The sequence below is a fragment of the Scyliorhinus canicula genome, chromosome 5 (assembly GCF_902713615.1).
Source record: "Scyliorhinus canicula chromosome 5, sScyCan1.1, whole genome shotgun sequence".
Lineage (NCBI taxonomy): Eukaryota > Metazoa > Chordata > Chondrichthyes > Carcharhiniformes > Scyliorhinidae > Scyliorhinus > Scyliorhinus canicula.
This window is the reverse complement of record NC_052150.1, coordinates 136,107,459-136,125,118: the sequence shown is the minus strand read 5'-3', so window position 1 is coordinate 136,125,118 and position 17,660 is coordinate 136,107,459. Positions and strand designations below refer to the sequence as shown.

The following is a 17,660-nucleotide window of genomic DNA, read 5'->3' as shown; positions in this document are numbered from 1 at the left end:
GTCTTCTTCCTGTTCCTGTGAGCTTGGTAGACTTTCATAGTCTGATTGCGGTTGCTCAGATACAGCGGGTTTACCTGCATGGTCTTGTTCATGCATGGTGTTCGCCAGGGAGTGTTTGCTTGCATCCCTTTTGGAGTCTTTCATCACTCGCACTGTGGAGCCTGTCATCGCTCGCTCTGTGGAGTCTTCCTGTGCTCTCTGTGTGGCGTCGTCGTCGTCTAGGGTATTGCTGTCATCCAATGTATCGACGAGCTGCCATGGCATCATGGTGTTGGATTCATCTACCATGAGTAGAGTCGTGTTGAGCTTTGCAACGGTGTCGCTGATGCTGTGATCAGCATGTCCAAATAACTCCTCCATGTCTGAGTAGTATTCTTTGAAACCCATTTCATCTTCGTTGGCTTCTTCTACCACGAGTTGATTCGTGTTGAACTTTGCGACCGTGTCGCTGATGCTGTGATAAGCATATCCGACTGACTCAGCTGTGTCTGAGTAGTAGTCTTCGAAAACCAAATCATCCTGGTTGGATTCTTCTACCACGAGTTGATTTGTGTTGAACTTTGCGACCGTGTCGCTGATGCTGTGATAAGCATATCCGACTGACTCAGCCATGTCTGAGAGGTAATCTTCGAAAAACAAATCATCTTTTGTTGTTTCGGAATTCTTTTTGTTCTCTTCACTTTGGGTGGTGCAGACTGCTTTTTTCAGGGTGTTGTGCAAGTTGTTTTTAACTGTTGGTTTAAGTTCAGGCGTTTTTTCTGTGTTCTGAGGCAAGAAAATTTGTGTTTACCACTTTAAGTGTCTTGTTTGCAATTTTCGGGCATTTCCCTTTTAAGTGGGCGTGGTCGGGATGCTCAGACGTCATGACGTCACGCGCAGGAATGCATTGCGCATGCGCAAATCGGCCTTCCTCCTTCACTGCGCGGTTTTGTTTCCATTGCGCATGCGCGGCGTGCGCATGCGCATTACGATCCGCGACCAAAACTTTTTTTGTCTGCGCATGCGCGGCTTGCGCATGCGCATAACGATCGGCACCGCAATATTTTTTAAACTGCGCATGCGCGGCTTCCGGTTCCGGCGCATGCGCAGACGCAATTTGTCGTTCTTTGCTTACCGGAGACTGCAAAATGTGCTCCGACGCCATTTTTTTCGCGGATTTCAGCGATTTTTCTGTCCCATCTGGACTGGATTTCTAAAAGTTGTAAGTTACCTTCTCTTCCCGATTTGGACTGGGTTTCAGCGTTTTGGCTTTGTGAGAAATTCTTGTTATTTCTTCTTTTTGATCTGTACTTTTCATTCGCGATTTCTTGTTCTTTTCGTGATATTTTAAGTTTTGCATCACTCAGTCTCTGTGCAGTTTGGACTCTGAGTATGCCTTGCTGTGCAAATTCCTTACAGTACTCTTCAAATTTGTTTAGTACCGTTTGTAAGCTGTTTCTGTCTTCACCTTTTGAGTATTTAAATCCATTATAAACTTTCGTAGCTTCATGTCCTTCGATGAGAATTGCTATTTTAATTTCGTCTGAGGCTGCTGCTGCATCATTTGCTATGATACCGAAATCGAACCATTGTTTAAACGTTTCCCAGACACTTTTTACATTTCCAGTCGTGTCCAGCTGAAGTGGGAATCCAAGGCACTTCCTCCCATCAGTGATGTCTTCCCAAGTCGAATGTCCAGTAGGAGATTTCCATACCATTTTGTTCTTTCTGTGTCTGCCACTGAGTTGTCCTGTAGTAAGCGTCTGAAGCCACTCCTGGGTACCATGTGTTGTTACTCGTGTCTTAATAAAGCTCGTAGTCTCAAATGTGGAGAAGATGCTTTATTGTGAGTTCGTTCACTCTTCAGAGCTGTTTCCTAAGGTTACCTTCAGTGTTCCTAGCTGGTATGTGTGGGTGTCTGTCCTGCTCCAAGTTCTGCCCTCTGTGAAGTGTGTCCTCACTTCCTGTCCCCGTCTATTTATATGGCTCTCCCGTGCCCCCTCTAGTGTTTGCTCAGTTGTATTGCATCTAGTTAACTTGTGATCACCACAAACACATAATAAACGAGTGAAAACAGTTCATATCGCAAGTGGTCATTTCTGATGCGGTGGACACGAAGAAGGAACTTATAATTTGCAAAACTGGAATCAAGATGGGTTAACAATGTGAAAATAATAATTCCTCCAATTGGGTAATGGTAACGTCACTGGACTGGTAATCCAGAGGCGCAGGCTGATGTTTTGGGGACACGGGTTCAAATCTCAACATGGCAGCTGATAGAACTTAAATTCTGTTAATAAATCTGGAATTGAAAAGCGAAGGAAACTGTCATCAATTGTTGTAAAGAACCCACTTCATTCATTAATGCCCCTTGGAGAGGGAAATCTGCTGTCCTTACCTATGTATGATTCCAGACGCACAATAATGAGGTTGATTCTTAACTGACCTCTGTAATGGCTTAGCAAGCCATTCACTTGTGGCAATTAGGGATGGGCAATCAATGCTGGTTTTGCCAGTGAAGTCCACATCCCATGAAAGAATTAAAAGAAAAGCCTACCTCTCAGCTAAAATGCTTTTAAAGAGAGTAACCTCTCTGAAGTGCTACTTTTACTCTGAGGCAGTGATTCATAGCTTTGCCTGCCTCGACAGGTGGTGGGAACCTCTCCATTATTTTTCTCCAGTGATTATTCCTGACCGACAATCTTGATTTAGCAGCTGAGAGCTATTTGACTCACAAGGCCACAAAGCTGAGCATGATCTTATCCTCAAAACACAAATTTATCAGAAACCATCAGGAAGCAGGAATTTTAACTGTTCCCCTCCCTACCTCGAGGACACCATGTTCACTATATAGGGCGCGATTCTCCCAGACAGGGAGAAATCGTAAGGCTGGCGTCAAAACCGGGCGGGTTTGACGCCAGCCTCCCCCTCCCCGACCGGGAACCGATTCTGGTCCCCGGTCGGGGCTAGTATGCCGCGGCCATGAACTCCGGCATCGCGGGCTTAACGAATTTCGTTAAGCCTGCTTGCCAGAGTTTGCGCCGGCTGACGCGTCACATGACGTCAGCCGCGCATGCGCGGATTGGAAGACTCCAACCCGCGCATGCGCGGATGACGTCATCGCGCATTTGCGCGAAACCCGCACATGTGCGGGCCGGGATGCCCCTCAGCCGCCCCGCGAAGTGATACAGCGGGGCGGCGGAAGGACAAAGAGTGCGCGGGAATCGGACCCGCTGCCCGCGATCGGTGCCCACTGATCGCGGGCCCATGGCACCCTTGGCACGGCCGTGGTACTGCCGTGCCAATCGGTGCCATGGTTGCCAAGATCGGGACTTTACGGCCGTTTTTACGAACGGCCAGACCAGGTGTGTTTGCCGTTCGTAAAAACAGCCATAAAGGGCTTGGAATTCGGCCCATCGGCCAGCTGAGAATCGCTGCTGGCCGTAAAAAAAACGGCGGCAGCGATTCGTGTCGGGACTTGGGCGTGGGGGGGGGGGGGAGAGAATAGCGGGAGGGCGCGGACTAACGTGGCCGTAAAAATTTACGACCCCCGCTATTCTCCGCACCGTCGTGAGTGCGGAGAATTGCGCCCATAGTGTTTCTGTGTGGATTCTAAAGTGCCCCTTTTTAATTATATTCTTAGCAGCCACAGAATAGAACCGTAGAATTCCACAATGCAATTCTGCACTGACTCTCTGAAACAGCACCTAACATAGGCCCACTCCCGCATACTAACCCCGTAACCCCACTTAACCTGCACATCTTTGGACAATTTAGAATGGCCAATCCACCTACCCTGTACATCCTTGGACTGTGGGAGGAAATTGGAGTACCTGAAGGAAACCTACACAGACATGGGGGGAACATGCAAACTCCACAAAGACCAAGTCCGTGATTGAACCTGGGTCCTTGGTGCTGTGAGGCAGCAGTGCTAACCACTGTGCCACCGTGCTGCACCATATTCCCATCAGAAACTTACCAATGTGCATAATCATTTAAAAACAGAGGGCTATATTTTTCTTTCTTTGCTCATTTTAGAGAGGAATTATACGGGAGTACGAAACAATACTTTCTACTTTATATTCTGGCCTTTATTTTTACAAAAATTAACAAACAAAAAAATATATGTATGAATTCACCTATGTCACATTCCAAATGGAAATACATGTTCAAGGAAGGCAGCAACCAGAGAATTAACAGTAGTGTTGACATCTCGGCGCGATTCTCCGCACCCGCGGAAAATGGTGTGCGACGGCCCGACACGGCCCCGTTCCCGACGTATTCACGTCCGGGAAATGGGCTAGGAACGGGGCCGCGTAAATCACGTGCACGATGATGCCGGAACGCGACGACGATACGAACACGCCCACGTGAGGCCGCCCGACGCCGTAAAAAGGCGTGGGCGAGCACAGAAACTGTAGGCCAGGATGTCGGAGCAAAGGAGAGCAGCCCCGCAATTCTTGGAGGCTGACGTTGAGACGCTGCTGGATTCAATCGAGCAGAGGAGGGGCATCATCTGCCCACGTAGAGGGCATCGCCACCCTGCCAGCGCAGTGCGCCAGGCCTGGCGTGAGGTGTCTGCTGCCGTCAGTACTGTGGGGCAGACCCCTCGCTCTGCAGAGCAATGTCGGAAGAAGATGCACAACCTCACCAGGGCTGCCAGGGTAAGTGCCAAGAGGGTGCCCCCGGGTCACAACCATCCCTCCCCCCTTTACTTAATCACCCACCTCCCCCCGGCACGGGGGGTGGAGGGTGATTCGGGCAGAGTGAGTTGAGGGTGGTTCACAAAGTAGTCACAGACCCAGCGCTCTGGCCCCCGTGGAGAGATGCAATGGTCTTATTACAACTTGACCCCCAAACTGTGCCAGTATCTGAACGGCCTGCTGATACCTGCCGTATTGTAATGATCTACCTATGCCCCCTCCCCCAACAGGACAAGACCGCTCACAACAGTCGTGAGCGGAACAAGACTGGAGGGGGTTTGCCCATCCTGCACCCCCTCACCACGTTCAAGCAGAGGGCACTGGACCTTGTTGGGGGATCTGCCACCCGGGAGATCGCGCGATGCGAGGTTGGCGGAGCTGCAACAAGTGAGACAACCCTGCATGACAAACACCCCCCCCCCCCCCCCCCCCCCATCCTCTGTCCCTTCACACTCTGCCCACTGGAACACCTCCCCCATCCTCTGTCCCTTCACACCCTGCCCACTGGAACACCTCCCCCATCCTCTGTCCCTTCACACACCCTGCCCACTTGGACACTTCCCCCATCCTCTGTCCCTTCACACACTGCCCACTGGGACTGTCCAGCGCCCGGCCGAGCGTCTGTAAATAACCCGTTTCATTCTCTTCCCTAGGACGTGATGCCGAACGACCAGGGCCGTCTGCCTCCAGGCGGACACAGGCATCTGCCCCCACCGCACCCAGGGCCGCAAGACAGAGGGTGCCCGATCAGCGGGGAGTCCCATCCTACCCGACCGAATCTGTGGAGCAGGACGCCCAGAGGGCGGCAAGAGAGGAAGAAAGAGAAATGGCCCGCGAACGCCCTGAGGCCTCTCAGCGGGCCGATGACATAGAGGAGGCGTGCACCCAAGACGACCTCGATCTTGCGGCACAGCTATCTCCCACACCATCCACCATCCCAGAGACACTCACCCCGGTTGCGCTATTTAGTGATGAGGCTCCTGGGTCACAGTCTGGGTCGCACATCACAGCTGAGCAGGTACAGCAGGTGGAGGTCGGAGCAGCCAAGGGCCCGGACTGGCGGAGGGCAGGCCAGGCCCAGCATCCAGCTGGCTCCCAGACGTTTTCCGAGTTCCTGGTGTTTCTCAACCCACCCACACAGCCGATGCATCAAGAAACCCAGGGACACAATGACGGGATGAGGGCTGTCTTCCAGACTCTGCAGACGCTGTTAGAGGAGTCGAACCGCGTCCAGGAGCAGGGAGTGGTGCCGCTCATGGCAGCAACTCAGGCCGACACCGCACCGGTAGCATCTGCGGTGGAGGCAATGGGTCAGGTTATGCAAGGCGTTGGGCTTAATGTGCACGTGTCATCCTCGGCCCTGGACAGGGTTGCCCTCTCACAGGCAGCAATGCGCCAGAGCCAACACGACATTGCCGGCGCGCTGCGGGCCTTGGCCAAGTCTCAGCAGGTCATGGCCCAGTCGCAGCACGCCATGGCACAGTCACAGCAGTCGATGGCACAGTCCCAGCAGTCAGTCGCGGAGAGCATCAACCGCCTGACACATGTGCTGGATGGCGTCGTGCACTCACAGGTTGAGATCGCACAGTCCCTGGCGGGAATGTCTAACTCCCTGGACTCCGTCTCTGAAAACCTTCGGATCCTGGTGGATACCGTTGCAGGCCTCCAGGACTGGCAGCGCCAGGTGTCGGTGGCGCGACGGGGCACCTCCCCGCTCGCACCTCTGTCCCAAAGTGAGGCCCGGGGGCCGCCAGGCTCCCCAAGGGAGGAGGAGGTTTCGGGGCATGTCCCATTAGGTCCATCACGGGACGTCCCGGAATTCTCGGCCTCCCCCCGTCCTATCCCTGGTGCATCGGGTGGGCAGCAGGCAGAGCAGGGTGGCACAACATCACCCGAGACGCCCGCAGAGCAGCCTGGCCCATCAAGGCGATTCGCAGCAGTCCTCCTCCACTCCTGCTGTATCAGCTGGGGAATCACTTAGACATTGTGGTAAGGCAACAAAGAGAGACACTGAGTACGTTGGCACGGGTGAAGGGCACAGTTTAGTTGTAGGGGCTAGGGCACCTGTAAATTATTGTTAACATTAAACGCACTGTTCCACCTTACTTGTAATACCGTGTGATTGTTCCACAGCCACAGGAATCGTGATGGTGACCGAGTGTCGCTGGGGTTGACGAGCGGTGAAACTTCGGTGCCGGGTGTGCAGTCCCTTCCCCTCCCCCCACCCTCTCCCACAGCTACCCCACGCGGGCACGTGATGGAGTGTCCGTGGCGACCTCAGCGGCCACCAAGGTGGATGGTTCAGCTATTGCCATGGGTCAGACTCTCTCTAACGATTCTGAGTTCACAGCTCATCGCAGAGCGGGCTGTCATCATTCCACATGGCACTGATCACACCTGCTGACACAGCCATCAATATTGTGCCATACCATCTGGATCCAGTAGTAAGGGTGATGTCGAAGTGGAGCAGTGTACACTGAGAGGGGGTGTGGGGGGGGGGGGGGGGGGGGGGGGGGGGGGGGGGGGTTGTGGTGGTGGCAGTTGTGTGTTGACCCTCTGCACAACTAGCGATGCTGGTGGTGGTTTGGTGTTCAGCGGGGACGTCACATGCGACGCGTGAACCGTGCTGCCACCAAGGCGTCGCGTGCCCACCGTCCTCGCCGGGTCCTTCGTGCCGCCTCCTGGACATCACCAGCACCTGGGTCGTGTCTGCGTGCTGCGCCCGCCACTCCGCCAGCCTCCTCCTCCTCCTCCCTCTCCTCCTCCTCCTCCCTCTCCTCCTCCTCCTCCTCTGTGCTGGCACCACTGCCACTGGCTTCTCCCTCCGCCTCCTGCAGCAGGTCATCTCCCCTCTGCATCGCGATGTTGTGCAGCACACAGCAGACCACAACAATGTGAGCGACCTTGTCGGGCTGGTACTGCAGGGCCCCTCCGGAGCGGTCCAGGCACCTGGATCTCATCTTCAGGAGGCCAAGGCAGCGCTCCACCACACCCCTGGTTGCTGCATGGGCCTCGTTGTATCGGGTTTCCGCATTGGTCTGAGGCCTCCGTATAGGTGTCATTAGCCAAGACCTCAGAGGATAACCCCTGTCGCCTCACAACCAGCCCCTCAGCCGGGGTGGACGTCCCTCAAACATCGCAGGGATGTACGACTGCGCCAGTATGTAGGAGTCGTGCACACCCTGGGAACCTTGCACAGACGTTCATGAACGTCATGTGGGTGTCGCATACCACCTGGATATTCATGGAGTATGTCCCCCTCCTGTTTGTGAACACCTCCTTGTCCCCGGCAGGCGGGCGCATGGGGACGTGAACACAATCGATTGCCCCCCTGCACCATCGGTATCCCGGCCACGCTGGCAAATCCACGAGCTCGTGAATCTTGACTTGCTCGGTCCTCGGGAAAGGTGATGTAGCGGTCCGCGATGGCATAGAGGGCATCGGTCACATCCCGGATGCACCTGTGGACCGATGACTGGGAGATCCCGGAGAGGTCCCCGCTCGGAGACTGGAAGGAGCCGGTTGCATAGAAGTTAAGAGCAACCGTCACCTTGATGACAAGCGGGATCGCGTGTCCTCCCCCCGTTCCACGTGAGGCGAGGTGCGCCACGAGGTGACAGATATGTATCACCGTCCCCCTACTCAGCTGGAGTCTCCTCCTGCAGGTGATGTCCATCATTGTCTGGAAAGAGATCCGGACACGGTACACCCTCGGCCTTGGTCGTCGCCTCTGGCGCCGTGGCTGAACCCTCACTCTCTCCTCCTCCCCCTCCTCTTCCTCCCACCCATGCTGCTCGACGACTGGCAACTCCTCGGCCCTTCCCTCTGCTGCTGCAGCTGGCCCTGCATCCACTGCGGGTTGTGGCTGTGGACGCTGCTCCATCTCCAAATGCAGTGCAGCGGCCCCAACCACTGCGCAGAACATAGGCGTTCTGTTCACATACATTGTGCTAACCTACAGAAGGGTGGTGGGGGGCAGAGAAACGGGACATGTTAGACGGATGTTAGTCGACACCTCGGCAGCCGCCTGCCACGGGATACCTGTGTGTCCCGGTGGCCTGGTCGCACTGCTGACACGCGGGCAGCCTAACCCCTGGTCACTTTCTGCATCCAACGGGCAGTTAACTATGTCCTCTTCACCGGTGCGTCAGTGGCCTGTGGCCGTAAGGCACAAGGCAACCAGCGGCCGTGTCCTCGTGACCGGCACGCCATGGCATGGTGGCAGACATTTTGTAACCGGGGTTGGACGGGTCACTCGCTCACTCTCTCCCTACCCTCCCCCCACTCTCACTCCCCCCCCTCCGTCTCCCCCACTCCCCCCTCAGTCTTCCACACTCCCCCCCTCCGTCTCCCCCACTCCCCCCTCCGTCTCCCACGTTCCCCTTCAGTCTCCCCCACTCCCCCCTCCGTCACCCCCACTACCCCTCCGTTCCACACTCCCCCCTCCGTCTCCCCCACTCCCCCCTCAGTCTCCCCCACTCCCCCCTCTGTCTCCCACACTCCCCCCTCCGTCTTCCACACTCCCCCCTCCGTCTGCCACACTACCCCCCTCAGTCTCCCCCACTCACCCCTCAGTCTCCCCCACTCCCCCCTCAGTTTCCCCCACCCCCCCTCCATCTCCCCCACTCCCCCCTCCGTCTCCCACACTCCCCCCTCCGTCTCCCACATCCCCCCCCGCTCTGGACCCCCCTCCCGTTCTCGGGGATGCCTTCCCCGTTGTGGCCAGACTCCAGCAGTGCGCTGAGCGGTGCGCTGAGCGGTGCGCTCACCTCCTCGAAGCTCTCGTCAGCCAGCACGACTGGTTGACGAACTTCAAAAGCAGGTGTGTTGGCGGCGTGAAAACATGGCGTGATGCCGTCGGGACTTCGGCCCATACGCGCCGGAGAATAGCGGGGGGCCAAAAAGTCGGGATTCTGGTCGTGTCGGGGAGTCTGTCGAGGCCTTTGCCGGGAATGCCGACGTGAAGTTGTGCGGGGTTCGGAGAATAGCGGGAGGGCGTCGGACTGGCGTCGCCGTGAAAATCTGCGCGGCCCGCTATTCTCCGAACCGGCGTGAGAGCGGAGAATCGCGCCCGATCTGACCTCTTGTTTTTTTCAGTGTAGCTATATGCAATTTTACATAAAGTCATGCATTCAAATATCCCATTTTATCTATCAAAAAGGTTTTCTTAAATGAGGAACCTCCAGAACAATATTTATGTTATTTTTTCATTAATTTCAAAAATTGAGAAATGTCAATTCATGAAATGGGTCTGATAAGCCTGATATCTTTGTTGAAATCATCATTAAATTGAAACAAGAACATCCAATATCTACAGTTACGTTTGGCGACTTAAAAAACCATAGAACTCACTATAGATTCAAAATGATTGCTGGTTTATCTGGACTGTTATTTTAACTAGAGACAATTTGTAGTAGTAAGCTATATTAAATCAATTAGCTCCCCAACATCTCATGCAGTAAAGGCTTCATACAATTAAGTCTTCTTGATCTCAGATTTAATCTCTTTCCATGCGATGTTAACTGCTTTCTGCCAGGTGGCACTAGAGGAGCTGCAATTGGCTTCAGCATCGCGAGGAAGGGAAAATCAGCCCCAAAGTTTCTGCTCAGGGCATTATTCAGTAACATTTGCTGGATGTGTTTGTTGATACTGGGGAGGATTGGGTTTGATAGCGAAGGTCCAAGTTGTTGAACATTCTGACAGTGTTCTCCATTTAGGCTCACACAGAAATACGTAGTACAGTAAGGTTGCACACAGCGAATCCTAACATAAATCATTACCCTCAGGAGAAGAAATATCTTCGAGAAAACCAAAATTTATCTTAATAAATATACATTTTAACAAACTGCAAAGCTGGAGGCACTGATAAATAATTAGCTGAATGCTAAGTGCTAAACCTGCCTAGAGCTGGAAAAATATACCATACTTATGAGACTATTTCACTTTAATTAGTTTTAGAAATGCTTGATGTGCACTCACCCGATAATCAGTGACGAGTCCTGGAAATATAGAGCAAAAAGAGAGCTGTTAATGTAAAATGTCACTAATTTGTTTTAATGCAACTGCAAATGATTGGATGAACAGAAAGGTTCATAGAATACAAGAATCCCTACAGTGCAGAAGGAGGCCATTCAGCCCATCAAGTCTGCACCGGCTCTTGGAAAGAGCACACCACTCAAGTCAACGACACCACCCTATCCCCGTGTCCCGGTAACCCCACCTAACCTTTTCGACACTACGGGACAATTTAGCCTGGCCAATCCACCTAACCATCACATCTTTGGACTGTGAGAGGCAACCGGAGCACCCGGAGGAAACCCACGCAGACATGGGGAAAAAGTGCAAACTCCACACAGAGAGCCACCCGAGGCCAGAATCGAACCTCGGTCCCCGAAGCTGTGAGGCAGCAGTGCTAACCACTGTGCTACTGTGCTGCCCAATATCAATGGTTCTACTAGAATATATAGAATAATAGGCACAGCAAAGTTTTATGGCTTTTGACAAAGAGACAGTGACAGTAAAATTTAATTACTTTAAAATGTTTGGGGAATCTGTAACTGTTATTTAAAAACGTTTGAAAAAGACTTCTGTTTGTATCAATTCTAATAGGATCAGTTATAACTTTTGGTAAATAAGAAATACTGGTCCATGTTACCTGGTGATTCTTGATTTGGAAGTTGAAAAATAGCAGGAACAAAATTAAAATACAACGGCTGTGTGACAGACAGAAAGAGCAAAGATAAAGATGTTTCTGGCAGATCCAGGCTACCATGACTGATGGGAGCTGAGAGTTCATAGAATCATAGAATCATAGAATCCCTAGAGTGCAGAAGAAACCATTTGGAAAAACGGATCCGCACCAACCCTCCGAAAGAGCACCCTACCTAGGCCCACTCTCCCGCCCCATCCCATAACCCACACATCCGTGGACACCTAGGGGCAATTGAGCATGGCCAATCCACCTAACCTGCATGCCTTAGGTCTGTGAGAGGAAACCGGAGCACCCAGAGAAAACACATGCAGACACGGGGGGAAAGGACTCCACACACAGTCACCCAAGGCTGGAATTGAACCCAGATCCCTGGCGCTATGAGGCCGCAGTGCTAACCACACGTGCCACCGAGCCACTCAGAGTTGAGATGATTCCAGAAAGAACTGTTCCATTGTTTAGATGATTGCATGAGCAGAACCCTGTTTATATGGAAGCTGCTGCCAGGGAAAATTGGCGAATGCTTAAAGGAGAAGGATTGGAATTCTGTCGTAAGACAATCCGAGCTTGGAAGAATTCCGAGGTTAGAACTGTTGCCATATTTTAGATATCTGGGGAGCAGCTGGCACGGGATTACGGGGTGGCTCCGAAGGTATAATATTACTAGTCTGGTGGGGAGGGTGAAAGCAGATCTGGTAAGGTGGGATGGTCTCCCTCTGTTTCTGGCAGGTCGGGTACAAGCAATTAAAATGAACGTGTTGCCACGATACTTGTTTATTTTTCAGTGTCTGCCGAGCTTCCTGCGAAAGGCATTTTCAAAGAAGGCCGAAAAGATGATTGCCTTGTTTATATTGGGGGGGGGGGGGCGGTGTTGGCGGAGTTGGCTAGGATTAGGCAGGTGCTGTTGCAGAGAGGATGGCAGTCAGAGGGGTTTGGTCTTCCAAATTTGTTATTTTATGACCTTTTAAAAAAAATTTTGAGTAACCAATTATTTTTTTTCAATTAAGGGCCAATTTAATGTGGCCAATCCACCTAACCTGCACATCTTTGGGTTGTGGGGGTGAAATCCACGCAGACAAGGGGAGAATGTTTGGCATAGGGCTAAAGAGCTGGCTTTTAAAGCAGACCAAGGCAGGGCAGCAGCATGGTTCAATTCCCGTACTAGCCTCCCCGAACGGGCGCCGGAATGTGGCGACCAGGGGCTTTTCACAGTAATGTAATTTGAAGCCTACTTGTGACAATAAGCGATTTTCATTTCATTTCAATGTGCAAACTTCACACGGACAGTGATCCGGGACTGGGATCGAACCCGGGTCCTCAGCGCGTGAGGCAGCAATGCTAACCACTGGGCTGCCATGCCGCCCTACTATTTTATTACTGGGCAGCAAACACGGAGAAAGTGAGGAGCTGGGTTAGAAGGAGAGAGGGAAGGGGAGGGGAGTAGGGAGGGAGGGGGAGGGAGGGAGGGGGGAGAATTCCCAGTGGATTAGAACGGAGGAGAGTCTGTGTAGGGGGTCAGGGCTGAGGTGTCAGCAACAGCGGCACTCACGATGGCCCCGGGGAAATACTCAGGGAGTCCGGGACTGGGATCGAACCCGGGTCCTCAGCGCGTTAGGCAGCAGTATTAGCGATGTTGAAAATCTGAAGGCAGATGCGTCAGCACTTTAGGCTGGGGGCGGGGTCAAGATAAATGCCAATTCGGGGGAATCACAGATTTGAGCCAGGTAAGTGGGATGGGTGTTTTTGGAGATGGAAGGAAAAGGGAGTCAGGGCATTAAAGGATTTATTTCTAGGGGGCCGGTTTGCGGTATTGAAGAAGCTGGGGGCGAAATATGGGTTGGGGCAAGGGAAATGCAGGTCCCAGATTTTGCGAAGAAGGAGATACAGAGATTTGAGTTGAGAAGTTGGAAGCTTGGCTGACTGTAGCAAGGTGTCACTATGACTTTCCATCTCTCACCTGCAGCAGGCACCCCAGTTGCATTGCAAATTTCATGTACATGTACCAAAATATGTAAATATTCCTGACTACAGGAACTGGAATGGTGCCAGGGACAAATGTTAAACACAATTCTATGAACCAAGGTATGACACATATACCTTTGGGGAACCAATGCTGTTTAAAGTTTTGTGTGTCAACTATTTTCAAATTCAGTTTCAAAACTATTTTTTAAAAAAAATAATTTTTATTAAAATTTTTGAAAAATGTATAACAACAGAACAATAATAATAATAACAAACACCCCCCGGCACCCGTAACAACGCATATAACAAACCCCCCACCCCCACAACCCAATCAACAACAAAATAAATTAACAATAAATTAAATTAACATAAACAATGCCCCCCTGAAACCCCACCCCCCTTCCCCCCCCCCCCCCCCCCCCCCCCGGGTTGTTGCTGCTGCTGACCTAGTTCCCTATCGTTGAGCCAGAAAATCGAGGTAAGGCTGCCACCGCCTAAAGAACCCTTGTACCGACCTCCTCAGGGCGAATTTGATCCTCTCCAGCTTAATGAATCCCGCCATGTCATTGATCCAGGTCTCCACGCTTGGGGGTCTCGCATCCTGCCACTGCAACAAGATCCTCCGCCGGGCTACTAGGGACGCAAAGGCCAAAACACCGGCCTCTTTCGCCTCCTGCACTCCTGGCTCCACCCCAACCCCAAATATCGCGAGTCCCCAGCCTGGTTTGACCCTGGATCCTACCACCCTCGACACTGTCCTTGCTACCCCCTTCCAGAATTCCCCCAGTGCTGGGCATGCCCAAAACATATGGGCCTGGTTCGCTGGGCTCCCCGAACACCTAATGCACCTGTCCTCACCCCCAAAAAACTTGCTCATCCTCGTCCCGGACATATGAGCCCTGTGCAGTACCTTGAACTGGATGAGGCTAAGCTTCGCACATGAAGAGGAGGAGTTCACCCTCTCCAGGGCGTTCGCCCATGTCCCCTCCTCAATCTGCTCCCCCAGCTCCACTTCCCACTTAGCCTTCAGCATCTCTACCGATGCCTCCTCCACCTCCTGCATCACCTGGTAGATGTCAGACACCTTCCCATCCCCGACCCACACCCCCGAAAGCACCCGATCCCTTACCCCATGCGGAGGCAGCAAAGGGAACCCCTCCACCTGCCACCTAGCAAACGCCTTGACCTGAAGGTACCTGAACATATTCCCCGGGGGGAGCTCAAACTTCTCCTCCAGCTCACGCAGGCTCGCAAACCTCCCGTCAATGAACAGGTCTCCCAACTTCCTTAAGCCCACCCTGTGCCACCCCAGGAACCCACCATCAATGTTCCCTGGGACAAACCGGTGGTTCCCCCGCAGCGGGGCCTCCACCGAGCCCCCCACTTCCCCCCTGTGTCGCCTCCACTGCCCCCAAATCTTGAGGGTAGCCACTACCACCGGGTTCGTAGTGTATCTCGTTGGAGGGAGCGGCAACGGCGCCGTTGCCAGTGCCTTCAGACTCGTGCCTCCACAGGACGCCATTTCCATCCGTTTCCATGCTGCCCCCTCCCCATCCATCACCCACTTACGTACCATCGAGACATTAGCCGCCCAATAGTACCCAGAGAGGTTGGGCAGTGCCAGCCCCCCTCTATCCCTGCCCCGCTCCAAAAAGACCCTCCTCACCCTCGGAGTCCCGTGCGCCCAAACAAATCCCGTGATGCTGCTGTTCACCCTCCTAAAAAAGGCCCTCGGAATGAAAATGGGGAGGCACTGAAACAAAAACAAAAACCTCGGGTGTACCCCCCCCCCCCCCCCCCCCCACCACCACCGGCGGCTCCAACCGGTACAGTTCCCTGTAGAAGTCCCTATAGACCCCATTGACCTCTGCCCCCTGCCGCACCACATTCCCACCCCTATCCTTCACTCCACCATTTTTACGGACTGTACTTCATTTTTACGGACTGTACTCTACCCGCCAACGACAGCGGCAGCATGTCCCACCTTTTAAACTCCTCCTCCAACTGCTCCACCAACCTAGTAAAATTAAGCTTATGCAAAGTCCCACAACTCCTAGCCACGTGAACCCCCAGGTACCTAAAACTCCTGACTGTCCTTTTTAGCGGGAGCCTACCAATCCCCTCCTCCTGATCCCCCGGGTGGACAACAAACAGCTCGCTCTTGCCCAGGTTCAACTTATAGCCCGAGAAACTCCCAAACTCAGCAAGAATCTCCATCACCTCCGGCATTCCCTCCACCGGGTCTGCTACATACAGCAGCAAGTCATCTGCATAAAGCGACATTCGGTGCTCCTCCCCACCCCGCACCAGACCCCTCCACCTCCCCGACTCCCGGAGAGCCATGGAAAGAGGCTCAATTGCCAGCGCAAAAAGCAAGGGGGACAGGGGGCACTCCTGCCTCGTCCCACGGTAGAGCCTGAAGTACTCGGACCTCCTCCCATTTGTTGCTACACTCACCATCGGGGCCTCGTACAGCAACCTCACCCATTTAATAAACCCCCCCCAACCCGAACCTCTCTAACAACTCCCACAAGTACCCCCACTCAACCCTATCAAAGGCCTTCTCTGCATCCAATGCCACCACAATCTCTGCCTCTCCTTCTGCTGCCGGCATCATTATCACATTTAGCAGCCTTCGCACGTTAGTGTTCAGCTGCCTCCCCTTCACAAAACCTGTCTGATCTTCATGTATCACCCCGGCACACAGTCCTCTATTCTAGTGGCCAAGATCTTTGCCAGCAACTTGGCGTCCACATTCAGCAGTGAAATTGGCCTATATGATCCACACTGCAAGGGGTCCTTATCTTGCTTCAGGCTCAGGGAAATCAGCGCCCGTGACATCGTCGGGGGCAAAACTCCCCCCTCCCATGCCTCGTTAAAGGTCCGAACCAACAGGGGGCCCAACAGGTCCGCGTATTTTTTATAAAATTCAACCGGGAACCCATCCGGTCCCGGCGCCTTCCCCGACTGCATGTGGCCAATCCCTCTAACCAGCTCCTCCAACTCGACCGGCGCCCCCAGTCCCTCCACCTGCTCCTCCTGCACCCTTGGAAATCGCAGCCTGTTCAAAAAGCTCTCCATTCCCCCCCCCCCCCCCCCCCCCCACCACCGGCGGCTCCGACCGGTACAGTTCCCTGTAGAAGTCCCTATAGACCCCATTGACCTCTGCCCCCTGCCGCACCACATTCCCACCCCTATCCTTCACTCCACCAATCTCCCTAGCCGCGTCCCGCTTGCGAAGCTGATGCGCCAGCATCCTGCTCGCCCTCTCCCCATATTTGTAAACCGCTCCCTGCGCCTTCCCCCACTGTGTCTCCGCCTTTCTGGTGGTCAATACATCAAACTTGGCCTGCAGGCTACGCCGCTCCCCCAGCAATCCCTCCTCCGGGGCCTCCACATGCCTCCTATCTACATTCAGCATCTCCCCCACCAGTCTCTCCCTCTCCCTCCTCTCCCCCCTCTCCCTATGGACTTGGATGGAAGTCAGCTCCCCCCTAATCACTGCCTTCAGAGCCTCCCACACCATCCCCACCCGGACCTCCCCAGTATCATTGGCCTCGAGGTACCTCTCAATACATCCCCGAGGGGTCAGCAGAAGTCAGCTGGCTCACTGGAGTACTATGGAGGGAGCGTTGCGGCTAGGAACCCCACGTCCAGACTCCAAAGCGGGCGCTGGTCCCGCACCTCCCCCATCTCCAGATCCACCCAATGCGGAGCATGGTCTGAAATTGCAATAGCCGAATATTCGCATCCTCCACCCTTGGGACCAGCCCCCTACTTAGGACAAAAAAATCAATACGGGAATAAACCCTGTGCACGTGGGAGAAAAAAGAGTACTCCCGAGCCCTCGGCCTCCCGAACCTCCAGGGATCCACCCCTCCCATCTGGTCCATAAACCCCCTCAACACCTTGACCACCGCCGGCCTCCTGCCTGTCCTAGAACTAGAACGATCCAGTGGGGGATCCAGCACCGTATTGAAGTCCCCCCCCATGATCAGGCCCCCCCGCCGCCAGGTCAGGAATGCGGCCCAACATGCGCCTCATGAAACCAGCATCATCCCAATTTGGGGAATACACATTTACCAACACTACCCTCTCCCCCTGCAGCTTACCGCTCACCATCACATATCTGCAGCCACTATCAGCCACCACCTCAGACGCCTCAAATGCCACCCTCTTCCCCACCAGGATCGCCACCCACCGGTTCTTCGCGTCGAGCCCTGAGTGGAAAACTTGCCCCACCCACCCCTTCCTCAGAAGAACCTGGTCCGCCACCTTCAGGTGAGTCTCCTGAAGCATGGCCACGT

General features: G+C 53.7%; 1 protein-coding gene across 1 annotated transcript in view; it reads right to left on the bottom strand.

Moving 5' to 3' along the window:
- The window catches only part of LOC119966290 (aromatic-L-amino-acid decarboxylase-like), a 211,851-nt gene that overhangs the window by 43,983 nt on the left and 150,208 nt on the right, over positions 1 to 17,660 (bottom strand). Inside the window, exon 11 of the mRNA XM_038797745.1 lies at positions 10,662 to 10,681. Coding sequence (XP_038653673.1) covers positions 10,662 to 10,681 — 20 coding nt within the window. The remainder of the gene's footprint in view (positions 1 to 10,661; positions 10,682 to 17,660) is intronic.